We start from the raw sequence: 23,449 nt of genomic DNA, 5'->3' as shown, positions 1-23,449 counted from the left end.
ATTCCTGCATGGCAGAGGGAGGGTTGGACTCTATGGCCCTTAGTAGTCCCTTCTGACTCTAGGATCCCATGTATTCCTGCATAGCAGAGGGAGGGATGGACTCTATGGCCCTTAGTAGTCCCTTCTGACTCTAGGATCCCATGTATTCCTGCATAGCAGAGGGAGGGTTAGACTCTATGGCCCTTAGCAGTCCCTTATGACTCTAGGATCCTATGTATTCCTGCATGGCAGAGGGAGGGATGGACTCTATGGCCCTTAGGAGTCCCTTCTGACTCTAGGATCCTATGTATTCCTGCACAGCAGAGGGAGGGTTGGACTCTATGGCCCTTAGCAGTCCCTTCTGACTCTAGGACCCTATTTATTCCTGCAAGGCAGAGGGAGGGATGGACTCTATGGCCCTTAGTAGTCCCTTCTGACTCTAGGATAATATGTATTCTTGCATAGCAGAGGGAGGGATGGACTCTATGGCCCTTAGTAGTCCCTTCTGACTCTAGGATCCCATGTATTCCTGCATAGCAGAGGGAGGGATGGACTCTATGGCCCTTAGTAGTCCCTTCTGACTCTAGGATCCTATGTATTCCTGCATGGCAGAGGGAGGGTTGGACTCTATGGCCCTTAGTAGTCCCTTCTGACTCTAGGATCCTATGTATTCCTGCATAGCAGAGTGAGGGATGGACTCTATGGCCCTTAGTAGTCCCTTCTGACTCTAGGATCCTATGTATTCCTGCATAGCAGAGGGAGGGATGGACTCTATGGCCCTTAGCAGTCCCTTCTGACTCTAGGATCCCATGTATTCCTGCATAGCAGAGGGAGGGATGGACTCTATGGCCCTTAGTAGTCCCTTCTGACTCTAGGATCCTATGTATTCCTGCATAGCAGAGGGAGGGTTGGACTCTATGGCCCTTAGCAGTCCCTTCTGACTCTAGGATCCTATGTATTCCTGCATACCAGAGGGAGGGATGGACTCTATGGCCCTTAGTAGTCCCTTCCGACTCTATGATACTATGTATTGCTGCATGGCAGAGGGAGGGATGGACTCTATGGTCCTTAGTAGTCTCTTCCGACGCTAGGATACTATGTATTCCTTCATGGCAGAGGGAGGGATGGACTCTATGGCCCTTAGTAGTCCCTTCTGACTCTAGGGTCCTATTTATTCTTGCATGGCAGAGGGAGGGATGGACTCTATGGCCCTTAGTAGTCCCTTCTGACTCTAGGGTCCTATGTATTCCTGCAAGGCAGAGGGAGGGATAGACTCTATGGCCCTTAGTAGTCCCTTCTGACTCTAGGATCCTATGTATTCCTGCAAGGCAGAGGGAGGGATGGACTCTATGGCCCTTAGGAGTCCCTTCTGACTCTAGGATCCTATGTATTCATGCATGGCTGAAGGAGGGTTGCACTCTATGGCGCTTAGTAGTCCCTTCTGACTCTAGGATCCTATGTATTCTTGCATAGCAGAGGGAGGGATGGACTCTATGGCCCTTAGTAGTCCCTTCTGACTCTAGAATCCCATGTATTCCTGCATAGCAGAGGGAGGGATGGACTCTATGGCCCTTAGTAGTCCCTTCTGACTCTAGGATCCTATGTATTCCTGCATGGCTGAAGGAGGGTTGCACTCTATGGCCCTTAGTAGTCCCTTCTGACTCTAGGATCCTATGTATTCCTGCAAGGCAGAGGGAGGGATGGACTCTATGGTCCTTAGAAGTCCCTTCCGACGCTAGGATGCTATGTATTCCTGCATGGCTGAAAGAGGGTTGGACCCTAAGGCCCTTAGCAGTCCCTTCTGACTCTTGGATCCTATGTATTCCTGCATGGCAGAGGGAGGGATGGACTCTATGGTCCTTAGTAGTCCCTTCCGACGCTAGGATGCTATGTATTCCTGCATGGCTGAAAGAGGGTTGGACCCTATGGCCCTTAGTAGTCCCTTCTGACTCTAGGGTCCTATGTATTCCTGCATGGCAGAAGGAGGTTTGGACTCTATGGCCCTTAGTAGTCTCTTCCGACTCTATGATACTATGTATTCCTGCATGGCAGAGGGAGGGATGGACTTTATGGCCCTTAGTAGTCTCTTCCGACGCTAGGATACTATGTATTCCTTCATGGCAGAGGGAGGGATGGACTCTATGGCCCTTAGTAGTCCCTTCCGACTCTAGGATACTATGTATTCCTGCAAGGCAGAGGGACGGATGGACTCTATGGTCCTTAGTAGTCCCTTCTGACTCTAGGATCCCATGTATTCCTGCATAGCAGAGGGACGGATGGACTCTATGGCCCTTAGTAGTCCCTTCTGACTCTAGGGTGCTATGTATTCCTGCAAGGCAGAGGGAGGGATAGACTCTATGGCCCTTAGTAGTCCCTTCTGACTCTAGGGTCCTATGTATTCCTGCAAGGCAGAGGGAGGGATAGACTCTATGGCCCTTAGTAGTCCCTTCTCACTCTAGGGTCCTATGTATTCCTGCAAGGCAGAGGGAGGGATAGACTCTATGGCCCTTAGTAGTCCCTTCTGACTCTAGGATCCTATGTATTCCTGCAAGGCAGAGGGAGGGATGGACTCTATGGCCCTTAGGAGTCCCTTCTGACTCTAGGATCCTATGTATTCATGCATGGCTGAAGGAGGGTTGCACTCTATGGCCCTTAGTAGTCCCTTCTGACTCTAGGATCCTATGTATTCTTGCATAGCAGAGGGAGGGATGGACTCTATGGCCCTTAGTAGTCCCTTCTGACTCTAGGATCCCATGTATTCCTGCATAGCAGAGGGAGGGATGGACTCTATGGCCCTTAGTAGTCCCTTCTGACTCTAGGATCCCATGTATTCCTGCATAGCAGAGGGAGGGATGGACTCTATGGCCCTTAGTAGTCCCTTCTGACTCTAGGATCCTATGTATTCCTGCATAGCAGAGGGAGGGTTGGACTCTATGGCCCTTAGCAGTCTCTTCTGACTCTAGGATCCTATGTATTCCTGCATTGCAGAGGGAGGGATGGACTCTATGGCCCTTAGTAGTCCCTTCTGACTCTAGGATCCCATGTATTCCTGCATAGCAGAGGGAAGGTTGGACTCTATGGCCCTTAGCAGTCCCTTCTGACTCTAGGGTCCTATGTATTCCTGCAAGGCAGAGGGAGGGATAGACTCTATGGCCCTTAGTAGTCCCTTCTGACTCTAGGATCCTATGTATTCCTGCAAGGCAGAGGGAGGGATGGACTCTATGGCCCTTAGTAGTCCCTTCTGACTCTAGGGTCCTATGTATTCCTGCATGGCAGTGGGAGGGATGGAGTCTATGGCCCTTAGTAGTCCCTTCCGACTCTAGGATACTATGTATTCCTGCAAGCCAGAGGGAAAGATGGACTCTATGGCCCTTAGTAGTCCCTTCTGACTCTAGGATCCTATGTATTCTTGCATGGCAGAGGGAGGGATGGACTCTATGGCCCTTAGTAGTCCCTTCTGACTCTAGGGTCCTATGTATTCTTGCATGGCAGAGGGAGGGATGGACTCTATGGCCCTTAGTAGTCCCTTCTGACTCTAGGGTCCTATGTATTCCTGCAAGGCAGAGGGAGGGATAGACTCTATGGCCCTTAGTAGTCCCTTCTGACTCTAGGGTCCTATGTATTCCTGCAAGGCAGAGGGAGGGATAGACTCTATGGCCCTTAGTAGTCCCTTCTGACTCTAGGATCCTATGTATTCCTGCAAGGCAGAGGGAGGGATGGACTCTATGGCCCTTAGGAGTCCCTTCTGACTCTAGGATCCTATGTATTCATGCATGGCTGAAGGAGGGTTGCACTCTATGGCCCTTAGTAGTCCCTTCTGACTCTAGGATCCTATGTATTCTTGCATAGCAGAGGGAGGGATGGACTCTATGGCCCTTAGTAGTCCCTTCTGACTCTAGGATCCCATGTATTCCTGCATAGCAGAGGGAGGGATGGACTCTATGGCCCTTAGTAGTCCCTTCTGACTCTAGGATCCCATGTATTCCTGCATAGCAGAGGGAGGGATGGACTCTATGGCCCTTAGTAGTCCCTTCTGACTCTAGGATCCTATGTATTCCTGCATAGCAGAGGGAGGGTTGGACTCTATGGCCCTTAGCAGTCTCTTCTGACTCTAGGATCCTATGTATTCCTGCATTGCAGAGGGAGGGATGGACTCTATGGCCCTTAGTAGTCCCTTCTGACTCTAGGATCCCATGTATTCCTGCATAGCAGAGGGAAGGTTGGACTCTATGGCCCTTAGCAGTCCCTTCTGACTCTAGGGTCCTATGTATTCCTGCAAGGCAGAGGGAGGGATAGACTCTATGGCCCTTAGTAGTCCCTTCTGACTCTAGGGTCCTATGTATTCCTGCAAGGCAGAGGGAGGGATAGACTCTATGGCCCTTAGTAGTCCCTTCTGACTCTAGGATCCTATGTATTCCTGCAAGGCAGAGGGAGGGATGGACTCTATGGCCCTTAGGAGTCCCTTCTGACTCTAGGATCCTATGTATTCATGCATGGCTGAAGGAGGGTTGCACTCTATGGCCCTTAGTAGTCCCTTCTGACTCTAGGATCCCATGTATTCCTGCATAGCAGAGGGAGGGATGGACTCTATGGCCCTTAGTAGTCCCTTCTGACTCTAGGATCCTATGTATTCCTGCATAGCAGAGGGAGGGTTGGACTCTATGGCCCTTAGCAGTCTCTTCTGACTCTAGGATCCTATGTATTCCTGCATTGCAGAGGGAGGGATGGACTCTATGGCCCTTAGTAGTCCCTTCTGACTCTAGGATCCCATGTATTCCTGCATAGCAGAGGGAAGGTTGGACTCTATGGCCCTTAGCAGTCCCTTCTGACTCTAGGGTCCTATGTATTCCTGCAAGGCAGAGGGAGGGATAGACTCTATGGCCCTTAGTAGTCCCTTCTGACTCTAGGATCCTATGTATTCCTGCAAGGCAGAGGGAGGGATGGACTCTATGGCCCTTAGTAGTCCCTTCTGACTCTAGGGTCCTATGTATTCCTGCATGGCAGTGGGAGGGATGGAGTCTATGGCCCTTAGTAGTCCCTTCCGACTCTAGGATACTATGTATTCCTGCAAGCCAGAGGGAAAGATGGACTCTATGGCCCTTAGTAGTCCCTTCTGACTCTAGGATCCTATGTATTCTTGCATGGCAGAGGGAGGGATGGACTCTATGGCCCTTAGTAGTCCCTTCTGACTCTAGGGTCCTATGTATTCTTGCATGGCAGAGGGAGGGATGGACTCTATGGCCCTTAGTAGTCCCTTCTGACTCTAGGGTCCTATGTATTCCTGCAAGGCAGAGGGAGGGATAGACTCTATGGCCCTTAGTAGTCCCTTCTGACTCTAGGGTCCTATGTATTCCTGCAAGGCAGAGGGAGGGATAGACTATATGGCCCTTAGTAGTCCCTTCTGACTCTAGGATCCTATGTATTCCTGCAAGGCAGAGGGAGGGATGGACTCTATGGCCCTTAGGAGTCCCTTCTGACTCTAGGATCCTATGTATTCATGCATGGCTGAAGGAGGGTTGCACTCTATGGCCCTTAGTAGTCCCTTCTGACTCTAGGATCCTATGTATTCTTGCATAGCAGAGGGAGGGATGGACTCTATGGCCCTTAGTAGTCCCTTCTGACTCTAGGATCCCATGTATTCCTGCATAGCAGAGGGAGGGATGGACTCTATGGCCCTTAGTAGTCCCTTCTGACTCTAGGATCCCATGTATTCCTGCATAGCAGAGGGAGGGATGGACTCTATGGCCCTTAGTAGTCCCTTCTGACTCTAGGATCCTATGTATTCCTGCATAGCAGAGGGAGGGTTGGACTCTATGGCCCTTAGCAGTCTCTTCTGACTCTAGGATCCTATGTATTCCTGCATTGCAGAGGGAGGGATGGACTCTATGGCCCTTAGTAGTCCCTTCTGACTCTAGGATCCCATGTATTCCTGCATAGCAGAGGGAAGGTTGGACTCTATGGCCCTTAGCAGTCCCTTCTGACTCTAGGGTCCTATGTATTCCTGCAAGGCAGAGGGAGGGATAGACTCTATGGCCCTTAGTAGTCCCTTCTGACTCTAGGATCCTATGTATTCCTGCAAGGCAGAGGGAGGGATGGACTCTATGGCCCTTAGGAGTCCCTTATGACTCTAGGATCCTATGTATTCATGCATGGCTGAAGGAGGGTTGCACTCTATGGCCCTTAGTAGTCCCTTCTGACTCTAGGATCCTATGTATTCTTGCATAGCAGAGGGAGGGATGGACTCTATGGCCCTTAGTAGTCCCTTCTGACTCTAGGATCCCATGTATTCCTGCATAGCAGAGGGAGGGATGGACTCTATGGCCCGTAGTAGTACCTTCTGACTCTAGAATCCCATGTATTCCTGCATAGCAGAGGGAGGGATGGACTCTATGGCCCTTAGCAGTCCCTTCTGACTCTAGGATCCTATGTATTCCTGCATGGCAGAAGGAGGTTTGGACTCTATGGCCCTTAGTAGTCCCTTCTGACTCTAGGGTCCTATGTATTCCTGCATGGCAGTGGGAGGGATGGAGTCTATGGCCCTTAGTAGTCCCTTCCGACTCTAGGATACTATGTATTCCTGCAAGCCAGAGGGACAGATGGACTCTATGGCCCTTAGTAGTCCCTTCTGACTCTAGGATCCTATGTATTCTTGCATGGCAGAGGGAGGGATGGACTCTATGGCCCTTAGTAGTCCCTTCTGACTCTAGGGTCCTATGTATTCTTGCATGGCAGAGGGAGGGATGGACTCTATGGCCCTTAGTAGTCCCTTCTGACTCTAGGGTCCTATGTATTCCTGCAAGGCAGAGGGAGGGATAGACTCTATGGCCCTTAGTAGTCCCTTCTGACTCTAGGGTCCTATGTATTCCTGCAAGGCAGAGGGAGGGATAGACTCTATGGCCCTTAGTAGTCCCTTCTGACTCTAGGATCCTATGTATTCCTGCAAGGCAGAGGGAGGGATGGACTCTATGGCCCTTAGGAGTCCCTTCTGACTCTAGGATCCTATGTATTCATGCATGGCTGAAGGAGGGTTGCACTCTATGGCCCTTAGTAGTCCCTTCTGACTCTAGGATCCTATGTATTCTTGCATAGCAGAGGGAGGGATGGACTCTATGGCCCTTAGTAGTCCCTTCTGACTCTAGGATCCCATGTATTCCTGCATAGCAGAGGGAGGGATGGACTCTATGGCCCTTAGTAGTCCCTTCTGACTCTAGGATCCCATGTATTCCTGCATAGCAGAGGGAGGGATGGATTCTATGGCCCTTAGTAGTCCCTTCTGACTCTAGGATCCTATGTATTCCTGCATAGCAGAGGGAGGGTTGGACTCTATGGCCCTTAGCAGTCTCTTCTGACTCTAGGATCCTATGTATTCCTGCATTGCAGAGGGAGGGATGGACTCTATGGCCCTTAGTAGTCCCTTCTGACTCTAGGATCCCATGTATTCCTGCATAGCAGAGGGAAGGTTGGACTCTATGGCCCTTAGCAGTCCCTTATGACTCTAGGATCCTATGTATTCCTGCATGGCAGAGGGAGGGATGGACTCTATGGCCCTTAGTAGTCCCTTCTGACTCTAGGATCCTATGTATTCCTGCATTGCAGAGGGAGGGATGGACTCTATGGCCCTTAGTAGTCCCTTCTGACTCTAGGATCCCATGTATTCCTGCATAGCAGAGGGAGGGTTGGACTCTATGGCCCTTAGCAGTCCCTTATGACTCTAGGATCCTATGTATTCTTGCATGGCAGAGGGAGGGATGGACTCTATGGCCCTTAGTAGTCCCTTCTGACTCTAGGATCCTATGTATTCCTGCACAGCAGAGGGAGGGTTGGACTCTATGGCCCTTAGCAGTCCCTTCTGACTCTAGGACCCTATGTATTCCTGCATGGCAGAGGGAGGGATGGACTCTATGGCCCTTAGTAGTCCCTTCTGACTCTAGGATAATATGTATTCTTGCATAGCAGAGGGAGGGATGGACTCTATGGCCCTTAGTAGTCCCTTCTGACTCTAGGATCCTATGTATTCCTGCATAGCAGAGGGAGGGTTGGACTCTATGGCCCTTAGCAGTCCCTTCTGACTCTAGGATCCTATGTATTCCTGCATAGCAGAGGGAGGGATGGACTCTATGGCCCTTAGTAGTCCCTTCCGACTCTATGATACTATGTATTGCTGCATGGCAGAGGGAGGGATGGACTCTATGGTCCTTAGTAGTCTCTTCCGACGCTAGGATACTATGTATTCCTTCATGGCAGAGGGAGGGATGGACTCTATGGCCCTTAGTAGTCCCTTCTGACTCTAGGGTCCTATTTATTCTTGCATGGCAGAGGGAGGGATGGACTCTATGGCCCTTAGTAGTCCCTTCTGACTCTAGGGTCCTATGTATTCCTGCAAGGCAGAGGGAGGGATAGACTCTATGGCCCTTAGTAGTCCCTTCTGACTCTAGGATCCTATGTATTCCTGCAAGGCAGAGGGAGGGATGGACTCTATGGCCCTTAGGAGTCCCTTCTGACTCTAGGATCCTATGTATTCATGCATGGCTGAAGGAGGGTTGCACTCTATGGCCCTTAGTAGTCCCTTCTGACTCTAGGATCCTATGTATTCTTGCATAGCAGAGGGAGGGATGGACTCTATGGCCCTTAGTAGTCCCTTCTGACTCTAGGATCCCATGTATTCCTGCATAGCAGAGGGAGGGATGGACTCTATGGCCCTTAGTAGTCCCTTCTGACTCTAGGATCCCATGTATTCCTGCATAGCAGAGGGAGGGATGGACTCTATGGCCCTTAGTAGTCCCTTCTGACTCTAGGATCCTATGTATTCCTGCATAGCAGAGGGAGGGTTGGACTCTATGGCCCTTAGCAGTCTCTTCTGACTCTAGGATCCCATGTATTCCTGCATAGCAGAGGGAAGGTTGGACTCTATGGCCCTTAGCAGTCCCTTATGACTCTAGGATCCTATGTATTCCTGCATGGCAGAGGGAGGGATGGACTCTATGGCCCTTAGTAGTCCCTTCTGACTCTAGGATCCTATGTATTCCTGCATTGCAGAGGGAGGGATGGACTCTATGGCCCTTAGTAGTCCCTTCTGACTCTAGGATCCCATGTATTCCTGCATAGCAGAGGGAGGGATGGATTCTATGGCCCTTAGTAGTCCCTTCTGACTCTAGTATCCTATGTATTCCTGCATGGCTGAAGGAGGGTTGCACTCTATGTCCCTTAGTAGTCCCTTCTGACTCTAGGATCCTATGTATTCCTGCATGGCAGAGGGAGGGTTGGACTCTATGGCCCTTAGTAGTCCCTTCTGACTCTAGGATCCTATGTATTCCTGCATGGCTGAAGGAGGGTTGCACTCTATGGCCCTTAGTAGTCCCTTCTGACTCTAGGATCCTATGTATTCCTGCAAGGCAGAGGGAAGGATGGACTCTATGGCCCTTAGGAGTCCCTTCTGACTCTAGGATCCTATGTATTCCTGCATGGCTGAAGGAGGGTTGCACTCTATGGCCCTTAGTAGTCCCTTCTGACTCTAGGAGCCTATGTATTCCTGCACAGCAGAGAGGGATGGACTCTATGGCCCTTAGTAGTCCCTTCTGACTCTAGGATCCTATGTATTCCTGCATAGCAGAGGGAGGGTTGGACTCTATGGCCCTTAGTAGTCCCTTCTTTATCTAGGATCCTATGTATTCCTGCAAGGCACAGGGAGGGATGGACTCTATGGCCCTTAGGAGTCCCTTCTGACTCTAGGATCCTATGTATTCCTGCATGGCTGAAGGAGGGTTGCACTCTATGGCCCTTTGTAGTCCCTTCTGACTCTAGGATCCTATGTATTCCTGCATGGCAGAGGGAGGGATGGACTCTATGGCCCTTAGTAGTCCCTTCCGACGCTAGGATGCTATGTATTCCTGCATGGCTGAAGGAGGGATGGACTCTATGGCCCTTAGTAGTCCCTTCTGACTCTAGGGTCGTATGTATTCCTGCATGGCTGAAGGAGGGATGGACTCTATGGCCCTTAGTAGTCCCTTCTGACTCTAGGATCCTATGTATTCCTGCATGGCTGAAGGAGGGTTGCACTCTATGGCCCTTAGTAGTCCCTTCTGACTCTAGGATCCTATGTATTCCTGCATGGCAGAGGGAGGGTTGGACTCTATGGCCCTTAGTAGTCCCTTCTGACTCTAGGATCCTATGTATTCCTGCAAGGCAGAGGGAAGGATGGACTCTATGGCCCTTAGGAGTCCCTTCTGACTCTAGGATCCTATGTATTCCTGCATGGCTGAAGGAGGGTTGCACTCTATGGCCCTTTGTAGTCCCTTCTGACTCTAGGATCCTATGTATTCCTGCATGGCAGAGGGAGGGATGGACTCTATGGCCCTTAGTAGTCCCTTCCGACGCTAGGATCCTATGTATTCCTGCATGGCTGAAGGAGGGATGGACTCTATGGCCCTTAGTAGTCCCTTCTGACTCTAGGGTCCTATGTATTCCTGCATGGCTGAAGGAGGGATGGACTCTATGGCCCTTAGTAGTCCCTTCTGACTCTAGGATCCTATGTATTCCTGCATGGTTGAAGGAGGGTTGCACTCTATGGCCCTTCGTAGTCCCTTCTGACTCTAGAATCCTATGTATTTCTGCATGGCTGAAGGAGGGTTGCACTCTATGGCCCTTAGCAGTCCCTTCTGACTCTAGGATCCTATGTATTCCTGCATGGCAGAGGGAGGGATGGACTCTATGGCCCTTAGTAGTCCCTTCTGACTCTAGGATCCTATGTATTCTTCCAAGGCAGAGGGAGGGATGGACTCTATGGCCCTTAGTAGTCCCTTCTGACTCTAGGATCCTATGTATTCCTGCATGGCTGAAGGAGGGTTGCACTCTATGGCCCTTAGTAGTCCCTTCTGACTCTAGGATCCTATGTATTCCTGCATGGCTGAAGGAGGGATGGACTCTATGGCCCTTAGTAGTCCCTTCTGACTCTAGGATCCTATGTATTCCTGCATGGCTGAAGGAGGGTTGCACTCTATGGCCCTTAGTAGTCCCTTCTGACTCTAGGATCCTATGTATTCCTGCAAGGCAGAGGGAGGGATGGACTCTATGGCCCTTAGTAGTCCCTTCTGACTCTAGGATCCTATGTATTCCTGCATGGCTGAAGGAGGGTTGCACTCTATGGCCCTTAGTAGTCCCTTCTGACTCTAGGATCCTATGTATTCCTGCATAGCAGAGGGAGGGATGGACTCTATGGCCCTTAGTAGTCCCTTCTGACTCTCGGATCCTATGTATTCCTGCATAGTAGAGGGAGGGATGGACTCTATGGCCCTTAGTAGTCCCTTCTGACTCTAGGATCCTATGTATTTCTGCATAGCAGAGGGAGGGTTGGACTCTATGGCCCTTAGTAGTCCCTTCTTTATCTAGGATCCTATGTATTCCTGCAAGGCAAAGGGAGGGATGGACTCTATGGCCCTTAGCAGTCCCTTCTGACTCTAGGATCCTATGTATTCCTGCAAGGCAGAGGGAGGGATAGACTCTATGGCTCTTAGCAGTCCCTTCTGACTCTAGGATCCTATGTATTCCTGCAAGGCAGAGGGAAGGATGGACTCTATGGCCCTTAGTAGTCTCTTCTGACTCTAGGATCCCATGTATTCCTGCATAGCAGAGGGAGGGATGGACTCTATGGCCCTTAGTAGTCCCTTCTGACTCTAGTATCCTATGTATTCCTGCATGGCTGAAGGAGGGTTGCACTCTATGGCCCTTAGTAGTCCCTTCTGACTCTAGGATCCTATGTATTCCTGCAAGGCAGAGGGAAGGATGGACTCTATGGCCCTTAGGAGTCCCTTCTGACTCTAGGATCCTATGTATTCCTGCATGGCTGAAGGAGTGTTGCACTCTATGGCCCTTAGTACTGTAGTCCCTTCTGACTCTAGGATCCTATGTATTCCTGCACAGCAGAGAGGGATGGACTCTATGGCCCTTAGTAGTCCCTTCTGACTCTAGGATCCTATGTATTCCTGCATAGCAGAGGGAGGGTTGGACTCTATGGCCCTTAGTAGTCCCTTCTTTATCTAGGATCCTATGTATTCTTGCAAGGCAGAGGGAGGGATGGACTCTATGGCCCTTAGGAGTCCCTTCTGACTCTAGGATCCTATGTATTCCTGCATGGCTGAAGGAGGGTTGCACTCTATGGCCCTTTGTAGTCCCTTCTGACTCTAGGATCCTATGTATTCCTGCATGGCAGAGGGAGGGATGGACTCTATGGCCCTTAGTAGTCCCTTCCGACGCTAGGATCCTATGTATTCCTGCATGGCTGAAGGAGGGATGGACTCTATGGTCCTTAGTAGTCCCTTCTGACTCTAGGGTCCTATGTATTCCTGCATGGCTGAAGGAGGGATGGACTCTATGGCCCTTAGTAGTCCCTTCTGACTCTAGGATCCTATGTATTCCTGCATGGCTGAAGGAGGGTTGCACTCTATGGCCCTTCGTAGTCCCTTCTGACTCTTGGATCCTATGTATTCCTGCATGGCTGAAAGAGGGTTGGACCCTATGGCCCTTTGCAGTCCCTTCTGACTCTAGGATCCTATGTATTCCTGCATAGCAGAGGGAGGGTTGGACTCTATGGCCCTTAGTAGTCCCTTCTTTATCTAGGATCCTATGTATTCTTGCAAGGCAGAGGGAGGGATGGACTCTATGGCCCTTAGGAGTCCCTTCTGACTCTAGGATCCTATGTATTCCTGCATGGCTGAAGGAGGGTTGCACTCTATGGCCCTTTGTAGTCCCTTCTGACTCTAGGATCCTATGTATTCCTGCATGGCAGAGGGAGGGATGGACTCTATGGCCCTTAGTAGTCCCTTCCGACGCTAGGATCCTATGTATTCCTGCATGGCTGAAGGAGGGATGGACTCTATGGTCCTTAGTAGTCCCTTCTGACTCTAGGGTCCTATGTATTCCTGCATGGCTGAAGGAGGGATGGACTCTATGGCCCTTAGTAGTCCCTTCTGACTCTAGGATCCTATGTATTCCTGCATGGCTGAAGGAGGGTTGCACTCTATGGCCCTTCGTAGTCCCTTCTGACTCTTGGATCCTATGTATTCCTGCATGGCTGAAAGAGGGTTGGACCCTATGGCCCTTAGCAGTCCCTTCTGACTCTAGGATCCTATGTATTCCTGCATAGCAGAGGGAGGGATGGACTCTATGGCCCTTAGTAGTCCCTTCTGACTCTAGGATCCCATGTATTCCTGCATAGCAGATTGAGGGATGGACTCTATGGCCCTTAGTAGTCCCTTCTGACTCTAGGATCCTATGTATTCCTGCATAGCAGAGGGAGGGTTGGACTCTATGGCCCTTAGCAGTCCCTTCTGACTCTAGGATCCTATGTATTCCTGCATGGCAGAGGGAGGGATGGACTCTATGGCCCTTAGTAGACCCTTCTGACTCTAGGATCCTATGTATTCCTGCAAGGCAGAGGGAGGGATGGACTCTATGGTCCTTAGTAGTCCCTTCTGACTCTAGGGTCCTATGTATTCCTGCATGGCAGAAGGAGGGTCGGACCATATGGCCCTTAGTAGTCCCTTCTGACTCTAGGATCCTATGTATTCCTGCAAGGCAGAAGGACGGTTGGACCCTATCGCCCTTAGTAGTCTCTTCTGACTCTAAGGTCCTATGTATTCCTGCAAGGCAGAGGGAGGGATGGACTCTATGGTCCTTAGTAGTCCCTTCTGATTCTAGGGTCCTATGTGTTCCTGCATGGGAGAGGGAGAGTTGGACTCTATGGCTCTTAGTAGTCCCTTCTGACTCTAGGATCCCATGTATTCCTGCATGGCTGAAAGAGGGTTGGACTCTATGGCTCTTAGTAGTCCATTCTGTCTCTAGGATGCTATGTATTCCTGAATGGCTGAGGGAGGGTTGGACTCTCTGGCCCTTAGTAGTCCCTTCTCATTCTAGGATCCTATGTATTCCTGCATGTCAGAAGGAGGGTTGGACTATATGGCCCTTAGTAGTCCTTTTCGACTCTCGTGTTCTATGTATTCTGGTATGGCAGAAGGATCCTATCTGTTCCTGCATGGCAGATTAACACTTTGTAATAATTATAAAAAATCCTCTTTTCATCAGGATTTCCATAAAGGGAGAAGGCCAGCTGCTAACATAATCACAGGCTCTATAATCTCTCCGGGGAGAAAAAATGAGGATGGAGGACATAACCTTTACCCGTTGGATGATGGTATTCCCTTGGGATAAATCCCTTTTCCAAAGCCTTTGCTTCATTAGCAAATTGTTCACCCTCTCTTTCCCTTCCGTTTAATTGGCGCTTTAGGAGCCGTCTCACATCTAGACTTTAATTTGTCTATTCGTTTATTCCAAATGCACTTCATTAATTAGAAAAGTGGATTAAGCGACCAACTATTTTATATTTTGCAGCACTATAGCACAAGGTAAGTTAAACGTATGAATTAATTAATTAATTAATTAAAATCAATAATTTATTAGTTAAATAAATTTATTAATGGCTCTGAATAATGCAGGGAAAACTGGCACTAATTAAATTAAATTAAATTATTATATTATGTTATTAATTAATTTTAATTCATTAAATTTATATTAAATAAATATACATTTATTAAGTAAATACATTTATTCCTGGATTCGAATAATGTAGGGAAAACCTGGCACAAATTAAATTAAATTAAATTATTATATTATATTATTTAATATTAATTAATTAATTAATTAATTAAAATTTATATTTATTAATTAAATTATCCACAGATTCTAATATTGCAGTGGAAAACTGGCACAAATTAATTGATTAAATTAAATTATTTATTATATTAATTATATTAAATTATTGATTAATATTAATTTATTAATTGAATTAAATTAAATTTGTTAAATTATTAAGTAATATTAATTAATTAATATTAATTAATTTAAACAAAATTTAAAATTAACGATGGGAATTGGCATGGCTAATAAAAAACACACACACATATATATTCCCTTTCTATCCTTCTGCAACAAATTGATGCTTCATCATTCCTGGTTTGGGATTTAATGCCCAGAAATTAAGTGGATGATGGGCAAGGCAATTAATCTTCTAGCTGACGAATATACTGTTTTAATTAGGCTATTTCAATTATTCTTTAAAAAATATATCAATTTTAATTCGTTGGGAGAAAGGCAGGATCAAAATAAAATAGAAATAGAAATAAAATAAAAGTAGCAAATAAAATGCACAAAGAGGATAGTTAAAAAGTAATCTGATTGTATCAGCTTTCCAGTGGATCAATCAATCGATCGATCAATATTTTATTCTGCGGTCAGAGACCCAACAATGACAAAACATTGCAGTGTTGTCGTTTAGAGTGCTGGGCTAGGACTCCATTCATTCAATCCCTCACTCATTATTTTATTCATTAATTCATTATTTTATTCATTAATTCATTAATTTTTTAGTCATTCATTCATTCATTATTTTATTCATTCATTCATTTTATTTATACATTCATAATTAATTAATATTAATTAATTAATAAATTCTTTTATTCATTTATTCATTATTTTATTTCGTTAGTCATTCATTCATTATTTTATTTCACTATTCATTCATTCATTATTTTATTCATTCATTAATTCTTTTATTCATTTATTTATTAATTTATTTTTTATTTTATTCATTCATTCATTCATTATTGTATTCATTAATTAATTCATTATTTTATTCATTCATTCATTATTTATCCATTCGTTATTTTATTTATTCATTATTTCATTCATTCATTCAAATCATTTTAATCGTTAATTCATTAATTCACTGCTTTATTAATTAATCATATTTTATTTCATTATTTATTTATTCGTTCATTCGTTATCCACTCATTATTTCAAATTATTATTTTTCATTAATTCATTGTTTCATTTATTTGTTTATTCATTCATTCATTTTTTTCTCCTCTGAAAAAGAAATTTATCCCAAAATAAAGAAAGAAAGAAGAAAAAAGAAGACTTAAAGAATGGAAGAAGCGAATGTTTTTTATTTTTCGTATAAATCAAAGAGAGTTTTCTGAAATCAATTTTCTGAAAAGGAACTATCTCTCTCTCTCTCTGTCTTTCTCACACAAACGCAAAGGATTTGAACACACAACTTTGTGCTTTTTTTGGGATTTACCAACAAAATAGAAGTCTTCAGAGGAAACCGCGCAGGAGACGTCTCTCGTGAAGGAGCAGCGATTCACCCGTCGGACACATTTATTGTTCTGGAGGGAAGAAATAGAGAGAAAAGGTGAATACAAACACTCAACCTGTTTATTAAAACATTCCAAAATTAATTCATTCCTTTATTTATTAATTCAAATTATTTTATTTATTAATTCATTCACAAGAAAATTTCAAAATTTATTCCTGCATAGCAGAAATTAAATTGAAAAATTTATTTAAAATTAAAAAAAAAATTAATTTAATTTATTTAAGAGCATCGTGATGTAATATCTAGGGAAAAGTAAATTAATTAATTAATTTAATTACCTTACACTTTCCCTAGATATTATATCACGATGCTCTTAATGAAATGAAATTAATTTCATTTTAATTTTTAAAATTAAATTTTTAATTTTAAAATTTTAATTTTAAATTCTTAAAATTTAATATAGTTTTTAAAATTTAATATAAATTACCTTACTCTTTTTCTAGATATTACATCAGGATGCTGTTAAAATTAAATTAAAATGTAAATATTTTAAATTTAATTTTTAATTTTAAAATTTTAATTTAAAATTCTTAAAATATAATATAGTTTTTAAAATTTAATATAAATTACCTTACTGTTTTTCTAGATATTACATCAGGATGCTGTTAAAATTAAATTAAAATTTAAATATTTTAAATTTAATTTAAACATTTAAATATTTAATTTAAATTACCTTACTTTTTCTCTAGATATTTCGTCCTGATGCTGTTAATTAATTATTTTTAATTTAATTTTTTTATTTTAATTTAAATCACCTTACTTTTTCCCTAGACATTTCATCATGAGGCTGTTAATTAAATTAAATTACTTTTTTAATATTTAAAATTTAATGTTTTAATTTTTAAAAATAAAATTTAAATTTTTCATTTAAATTAAAAAAATAATTTAAATATTTAAAATTTTCATTTAAATTATAAAATTTAAATTGAAAAATTTAAATTTAAATTTTTAAAATGTAATTTAAAAATTTTAAAATGTAATTTAAAATTTTAAAAGTGAAATTTAACTTACCTTACTCTTTCCCTAGGTATTTCATCATGATGCTGTTGACACTGTCCTCTTTCCCTTCCGCCTCCGACCGCCGGTCATCCTTCGCGACTTCTCCGGCCTCTCTCTGGACGCAACCTTCCCCTTCCGGCCGCTGGACCTTCGGACGGCTCTTGATGCTGTCCGCACTTTTGAACGAGACAACTGACCCGGAAGAAGAGGAAGACGACGAATCGGAGAGGTTCCCGACGTCCTTTTTCGTCCTCGCGGTGTGCGGCGACAAAACGGTCTTGATTTCGGAGAGGAAAGTGCGCTCCGGCGCAATTTGATCTTCGAAGCGGACGCTCATCGGACGCTGACCTCTCGGAACTTTGGACAAACTGCTGGTAGACTGCGCTTTCCGGAACGCCGGTGGGAAATCGTCCACTTCGGTGCCCGTCTTCCTCTCGTAGCTCAGCGTCGGTATTTTCCATGAATCCGCCGTGCTCCCTTCCGCCAAAATGCCACCGAACCTCTTGCTCTGGAACACCATAGGTTCGCAGCGCAATTCGTCGTCCGCGTTTTCCTCCAGCGAACCCCTCCATGGTTTTGTATCCGTACCTCCACCATATTTCGCTACGAGTGAGTCGTACGAGCCGAACCTGGAGGTCTTTTTCAGCGCCGGTGAGAGCATCGGACGCGGTGCGTTGATCTCTGACGAGACGCTCCTCAAGTTGGAAGCACGCACCGAACCTGAACTGTCGTTGAATGGGCATTTGGCTGTCAGCAATTCGTCGGCATCGTCCATCGGAGAGCCGCGTCTCCTCAGCAAATTCGCACCCGCTGTTTGGTAAATGGGCAAAGACGCGTCGTCATCCTCCAGTTCTTTGTCTCTGAGGCATTTCCTGCGCAGTTCTTCCACATATTCCGAAAGCGCGGACAAGGAGCGCGGCGACTTGTCTTCGTACAACAGAGACGTCCTCCTAATGATGGGTGAGGGTGAATAACATGGAGGTGTCTCTTCTGTATTCGAAGACGCCAACCGTCTCCCCATGGATGCCTCTTCCATCGCCGAAGACGCCAACCTACTCGCCGTCGATGAATACGGAGAACTTGGAGACGCATCTTCCATACGTTCTCGATCTTTATTGATCCTAAAAACGAAAAAAATCAATAAGATCAATTAAATAGAAGCGACATTTATCCGGATATCGATTGGGATGACGGAAGGAAGGAAGAAAGGAAGGAAGGAAGGAAGGAAGGAGTGGAGATGTAGAGAAGGATGAAGGGACCGTAATGAAAGAGAAGAAGAGAAGAGAAAAGAGGGAAAGAAGTGCAAGGAGAAGAAGAAAGGAGAGAAGGAAGGAAGGAAGGAAGGAAGAAGGAAGAGTATGTGAAGAAGAGAGGACAAGCGCGAAGGAAAGGAATAAGGAAAAGGAAGATGGGAAGGAAAAGGAGACAGTCAAGGAAGGAAGGAGAGAAGGAAGGAAGGAAGGGGAGAAGAAGAAGATGGAAGGAAGGAAGAGGAGAAGGAGATGATAGAAGGAAGGAAGGCGACGGGAAGGAAGGAAGGAAGGAAGGGGAGAAGATAAAAGGAAGATAGAAGAATGGATACAAGGAAGGAAGGAAGGAGAAGACAGAAGGAAAGAAGGAAGGAAGGAGAAGACAGAAGGAAGGCAGGAAAGAAGGAAAAGACGGAAGGAAGGAAGGAAGGAAGGAAGGAAGGAAGGAGAAGACAGAAGGAAGGAACGAAGGAAGGAGAAGACAGAAGGAAGGAACGAAGGAAGGAAGGAAGGAACGAACGAAGGAACGAACGAACGAACGAAGGAGGGAAGGATATGTGAAGAAGAGAAGACAAGCGCAAAGGAAGGAATAAGGAAAAGGAAGATGGGAAGGAAAAGGAGACAGTCAAGAAAGGAGAGAAGGAAGGAAGGAAGAGGAGAAGAAGAAGATGTAAGGAAGAGGAGAAGGAGATGATAGAAGGAAGGAAGGCGACGGGAAGGAAGGAAGGAAGGAAGGAAGGGGAGAAGATAAAAGGAAGATAGAAGAATGGATACAAGGAAGGAAGGAAGGAGAAGACAGAAGGAAAGAAGGAAGGAAGGAGAAGACAGAAGGAATGAAGGAACGAAGGAAAGAAGGAAGGAAGGAAGGAAGGAAGGAAGGAGAAGACAGAAGGAAAGAAGGAAAGAAGGAAGAAAGGAGAAGACAGAAGGAAGGAAGGAACGAAGGAAGGAAGGAAGGAAGGAAGGGGAGAAGATAAAAGGAAGGAAGATAGAAGAATGGATACAAGGAAGGAAGGAAGGAGAAGACAGAAGGAACGAAGGAATGAAGGAAAGAAGGAAGGAGAAGACAGACGGAAGGAAGGAACAAAGGAAGGAAAGAAGGAGAAGACAGAAGGAAAGAAGGAAAGAAGGAAGAAAGGAGAAGACAGAAGGAAGGAAGGAAGGAAGGAAGGAAGGAAGGAAGGAAGGGTATGTGAAGAAGAGAAGATAAGCGCAAAGGAAGGAATAAGGAAAAGGAAGATGGGAAGGAAAAGGAGACAGTCAAGGAAGGAGAGAAAGAAGGAAGGAAGCAAGGAAGGAAGGAAGGGGAGAAGAAGAAGATGGAAGGAAGGAAGAGGAGAAGGGGAAGATAGAAGGAAGGAAGGAAGGAAGGAAGGAAGGAAGGAAGGGGAGAAGATAAAAGGAAGGATGATAGAAGAATGGATACAAGGAAGGAAGGAAGGAAGGAAGGAGAAGATGGAAAGCAGGAAAGAAGGAAGAGGAGAAGTTATAAGGAAGGAAGGAGAAGATAGAAGAATGGATACAAGGAAGGAAGGAGAAGACGGAAGAAAGGAAGGAAGGAAGGAAGGAAGGAACAAAGGTAGGAAGGAAGGAAGGAGAAGACAGAATGAAGGAAGAAGAAGATAGTAGGAAGGAAGGAGAAGACAGAAGGAAGGAAGGAAGGAAGGAGGGAAGGGAGAACAAACGAGAAGGAAGAAATAATGAAAAGGAAGAGGGGAAGGAGGAGAAGACAGTCAAAGACAGAAGGAAAGAAGGAGGAAGGAAGGAAGGAAAGAAAGACAGAAGGAGAGATATAGAGGAGAGTACAGGGAAATGTAAAGGAAGGAAGGAATAAGGAAGAGAAGATGGAAGAGGAAAGGAGGTTTTTGTGTCTGGCTCCAAGGAGAGAGATATTATTACGGCCTGAATCTATTTCCCGGGACATAAGCATAATCAGCCTAATTGCTGAGTAATCTTCGCTAATTGCTGTTGTCTGTCATTGCTGGAATGCGCCGAATGCGCACAAAATGCACACAAAACACACCATCAGCAGCCCTGATGGGATGCAATAAAGGACTCTCCAATTAGGCCCTTGGCTTGTAATTAAGAAAGAAAGGGAGGGAAGGAGGGAAAGGGAGGGGAAGGGAAGAGAAGAGAAAGAAGGAGAGTAGGAGAAAGTAAAAGGAAGGAAGGAAGGAAGGAAGGAAGGAAGGAAGGAGTAGGTAGAATTAAGGGAGGAGAGAAAGAAGAAGGAAGGAAGGAAAGTAGGAGAAGGAAGAAAGGAAGGAAAAAAGAAGAGAAGAGGAGGATAAGATGGATCAAAGGAAGGAAGGACTTTCATAGATCACAGGAAGGAAGGAAGGAAGGAAGGAAGGAAGGAAAGAAGGAAGGAAGGAAGGGGAGAAGGAAAGAAGGAGGAAAGGATGGATCAAAGGAAGGAAGGACTTTCATAGATCACAGGAAGGAAGGAAGGAAGGAAGGAAGGAAAGAAGGGGGTGAAAGAAGTAGAAGGAAGAAGAGAAGGAAGGAAGGGGAAGAAAGAAGGAAGAAGGGAAGGAAGGAAGGAAGGGGGAGAAAGAAGTAGAAGGAAGAAGAGAAGGAAGGAAGGAAGGAAGGAAGGAAGGAAGGAAGGAAGGAAGGGGAGAAGGAGGAGGTAGGAAGGAAGGAAGGAAGGAGAAAGTAGAAGGAAGGAAGGACTGATTTTCATGGATCACGGAAAGGAAGGAAGGAAGGAAGGAGAGAGGGAGGGAAGGAGGGAATGAGAAGATGGAAGGAAGGAAGGAAGGAAGGAAGGAGAGTAGGAAAAAGTAGAAGGAAGGAGGGAAGGAAGGAATACAAAGAAAGGAGGGAAAGAGAAGGTAAACAGAAAGAAGAAGAGAAGGAAGAAATAGCAAGAGATGGGAAAGGAAGGAAGGAAAAAAGGTAGAAGAAAGGAAGGAAGGAGGGAAGGAAAGAAAGAAGAAGGAGGGAAGGAGTAAAGAGAAGGAAGAAGGGATAGAAGAAAGGAGAGAAGGAAGGAAGAAGGGGAGGGAAGGTGAGAATGCCAGGAGGAGGAAGGCGAGAAGGAAGGAGGGAAGGCGACAAGGAAGGAAGGAATGTAGACGCACCCTTTTCTTTCTCCCTTTGACGCTTCCTCCCTTCGCAACTACAGCTTGCAAGACATACAACAACAACGCCAACGCCAACAACCACAAACCAAAGACATTTCCCTGCAAGGGTTTCAAATATATCCCTTTAGTTACCATTACTAAAAAAGTAGTTAGTAATTCAAAAAGTTACTATTTACCAGAAAATAGTTATGTACTCAAAAAGTCACAATTGTTCAGAAAAGTAGTTAGTTACTCATAAAGTTACTCCTATGGTCAAGTTCCACAATTGTAACTTTTTGAATAACTATCTTTTTGAATAACTAAGTCCTTTTCGGATTAATGGTAACTTTTTGAATAATTATCTATTTTTCTGAGTAATGGTAACTTCGCGAGTAACTAACTACTTTTCTGAGTAATAGTAACTTTTCAATAACTAAGTACTTTTTTGGCTAAAGATGCCAGCGTTCTTCTCACCTGAGGCTGAGGTTGCTCCGGATGTCCAGGGACGGCCTGGCAAGGCCTCCGGCCAAACTACTGCCCGGCGGAGATGACCATCCGGAGGTGGATCCGGCCCAAGAGGCAGCGCTCCCGTTCGGACCCAGGTTCAAGCTCACGGTGGACAGCAGGCTCAGCTGGCTTTCCCTGCGGAGCGGGACGGAGCAAAGATCGTAAATCGATTAATTAATTAATTAATTAATTAATTATTAGCTCGCTAGTGGGTCAGTTCAAGCCTTGGGTCAAGCCTTTGGTCAGTTGTCCAGTTACATGACTAGCCAACTGGTCAGTTAGTGAGGTAACGCGAAGTAGTGAGTTAATGATGCAGTGAATTAATGAATTAGTCAATTAGTCAATTAATGGATTTTTGATTTAGCGACTTTTGTGAGTTAGTGACTTCGTGACTTAGTTAATTAGTAACTAAGTGGCTGAGTTCATTAATCAGCGAGTCACTGATTTCACTAATTAACTCATTCCCTAATTCTAACTACATTTCTGAGTAGTGGTGACTTTTTATAACTACTTTTATGAGTACAGTAATTGTATCTTTTTGAATAATTAATTTTCTGAGCAATGGTAACTTTTTGAATAGTTAACTATTTTCCTGAGTGATGGTGACTTTTTCATTAATTAAGTACTCTTCTGAGTAATGGTATCGTTAAAAATAACTAACTACTTTCTTGGTAAAAGAATTACTGGATTAGGGAGTTATTGAGTTAGTTAATTAGTAAATCAGTAAATTAGTGAGTCAAGTGACCTAGTGAGTGAGTGAATCAGTGACTTTGTGAATTAGTTGTTAGTGAATTAGTGAATCAGTAAATTATTGAGTCGGTGACTTAGTAAATTAGTTTATCAGTGAGACAGTGAATTAGTGAGTTAGTAAATTAGTAAGTCAGTTAGTACTCAGTGATTAATTAGTGAATTAGCAAATCGGTGAGTTAGTGACAGTGAATTATTGAGTTAGTGAATTGGCGAGTTAGTAAATTAGTGAGTCAGAGTGAGTTAGTGAGTTAGCAAATTAGTAATTCATTGAATTAATGAATGTGTGAGTCAGAATGAGTTAATTAGTGCATCAGTGACAGTGAATTATTTAGTTAGGTAATTAGTGAAGCATTGTGAGTCAGAGGGAGTTAATTAATTAGTGAGTCAGTGACTTAGTGAATTATTTAGTTAGGGAATTAGTGAATCATTGTGAGTCAGAGGGAGTTAATTAATTAGTGAGTCAGTGACTTAGTGAATTATTTAGTTATGAAATTAGTGAGTCATTGAATTAATGAATTTGTGAGTCAGAGGGAGTTAATTCATTAGTGCGTCAGTGACTTAGTGAATTATTTAGTTAGGGAATTAGTGAATCATTGGAGTCAGAGGGAGTTAATTAATTAGTGAGTCAGTGACTTAGTGAATTATTTAGTTATGAAATTAGTGAGTCATTGAATTAATGAATTTGTGAG

At 44.9% G+C, this 23,449-nt stretch overlaps 1 protein-coding gene across 2 annotated transcripts in view; it reads right to left on the bottom strand.

The window, feature by feature from the left end:
• Positions 1-15,967: 15,967 nt before the first annotated feature.
• LOC149290128 (unconventional myosin-XVIIIb-like) overlaps positions 15,968-23,449 on the bottom strand; it is a 45,014-nt gene continuing 37,532 nt past the window's right edge. For both annotated transcript variants that reach the window (XM_089489997.1, XM_089489998.1), the window contains exons 42-44: positions 21,978-22,145; positions 17,198-18,306; positions 15,968-16,196 (exon numbers count right to left, since the gene is read on the bottom strand). In XM_089489997.1, coding sequence (XP_089346123.1) covers positions 17,199-18,306; positions 21,978-22,145 — 1,276 coding nt within the window. In that variant the 3' untranslated portion in view covers positions 15,968-16,196; position 17,198. The remainder of the gene's footprint in view (positions 16,197-17,197; positions 18,307-21,977; positions 22,146-23,449) is intronic.

This window comes from Sceloporus occidentalis, unplaced genomic scaffold, assembly GCF_023333645.1.
Source record: "Sceloporus occidentalis isolate IW3139 unplaced genomic scaffold, rSceOcc1.0.p SCAF_41, whole genome shotgun sequence".
NCBI lineage: Eukaryota > Metazoa > Chordata > Lepidosauria > Squamata > Phrynosomatidae > Sceloporus > Sceloporus occidentalis.
This window is presented reverse-complemented; position numbering and strand designations above follow the sequence as displayed.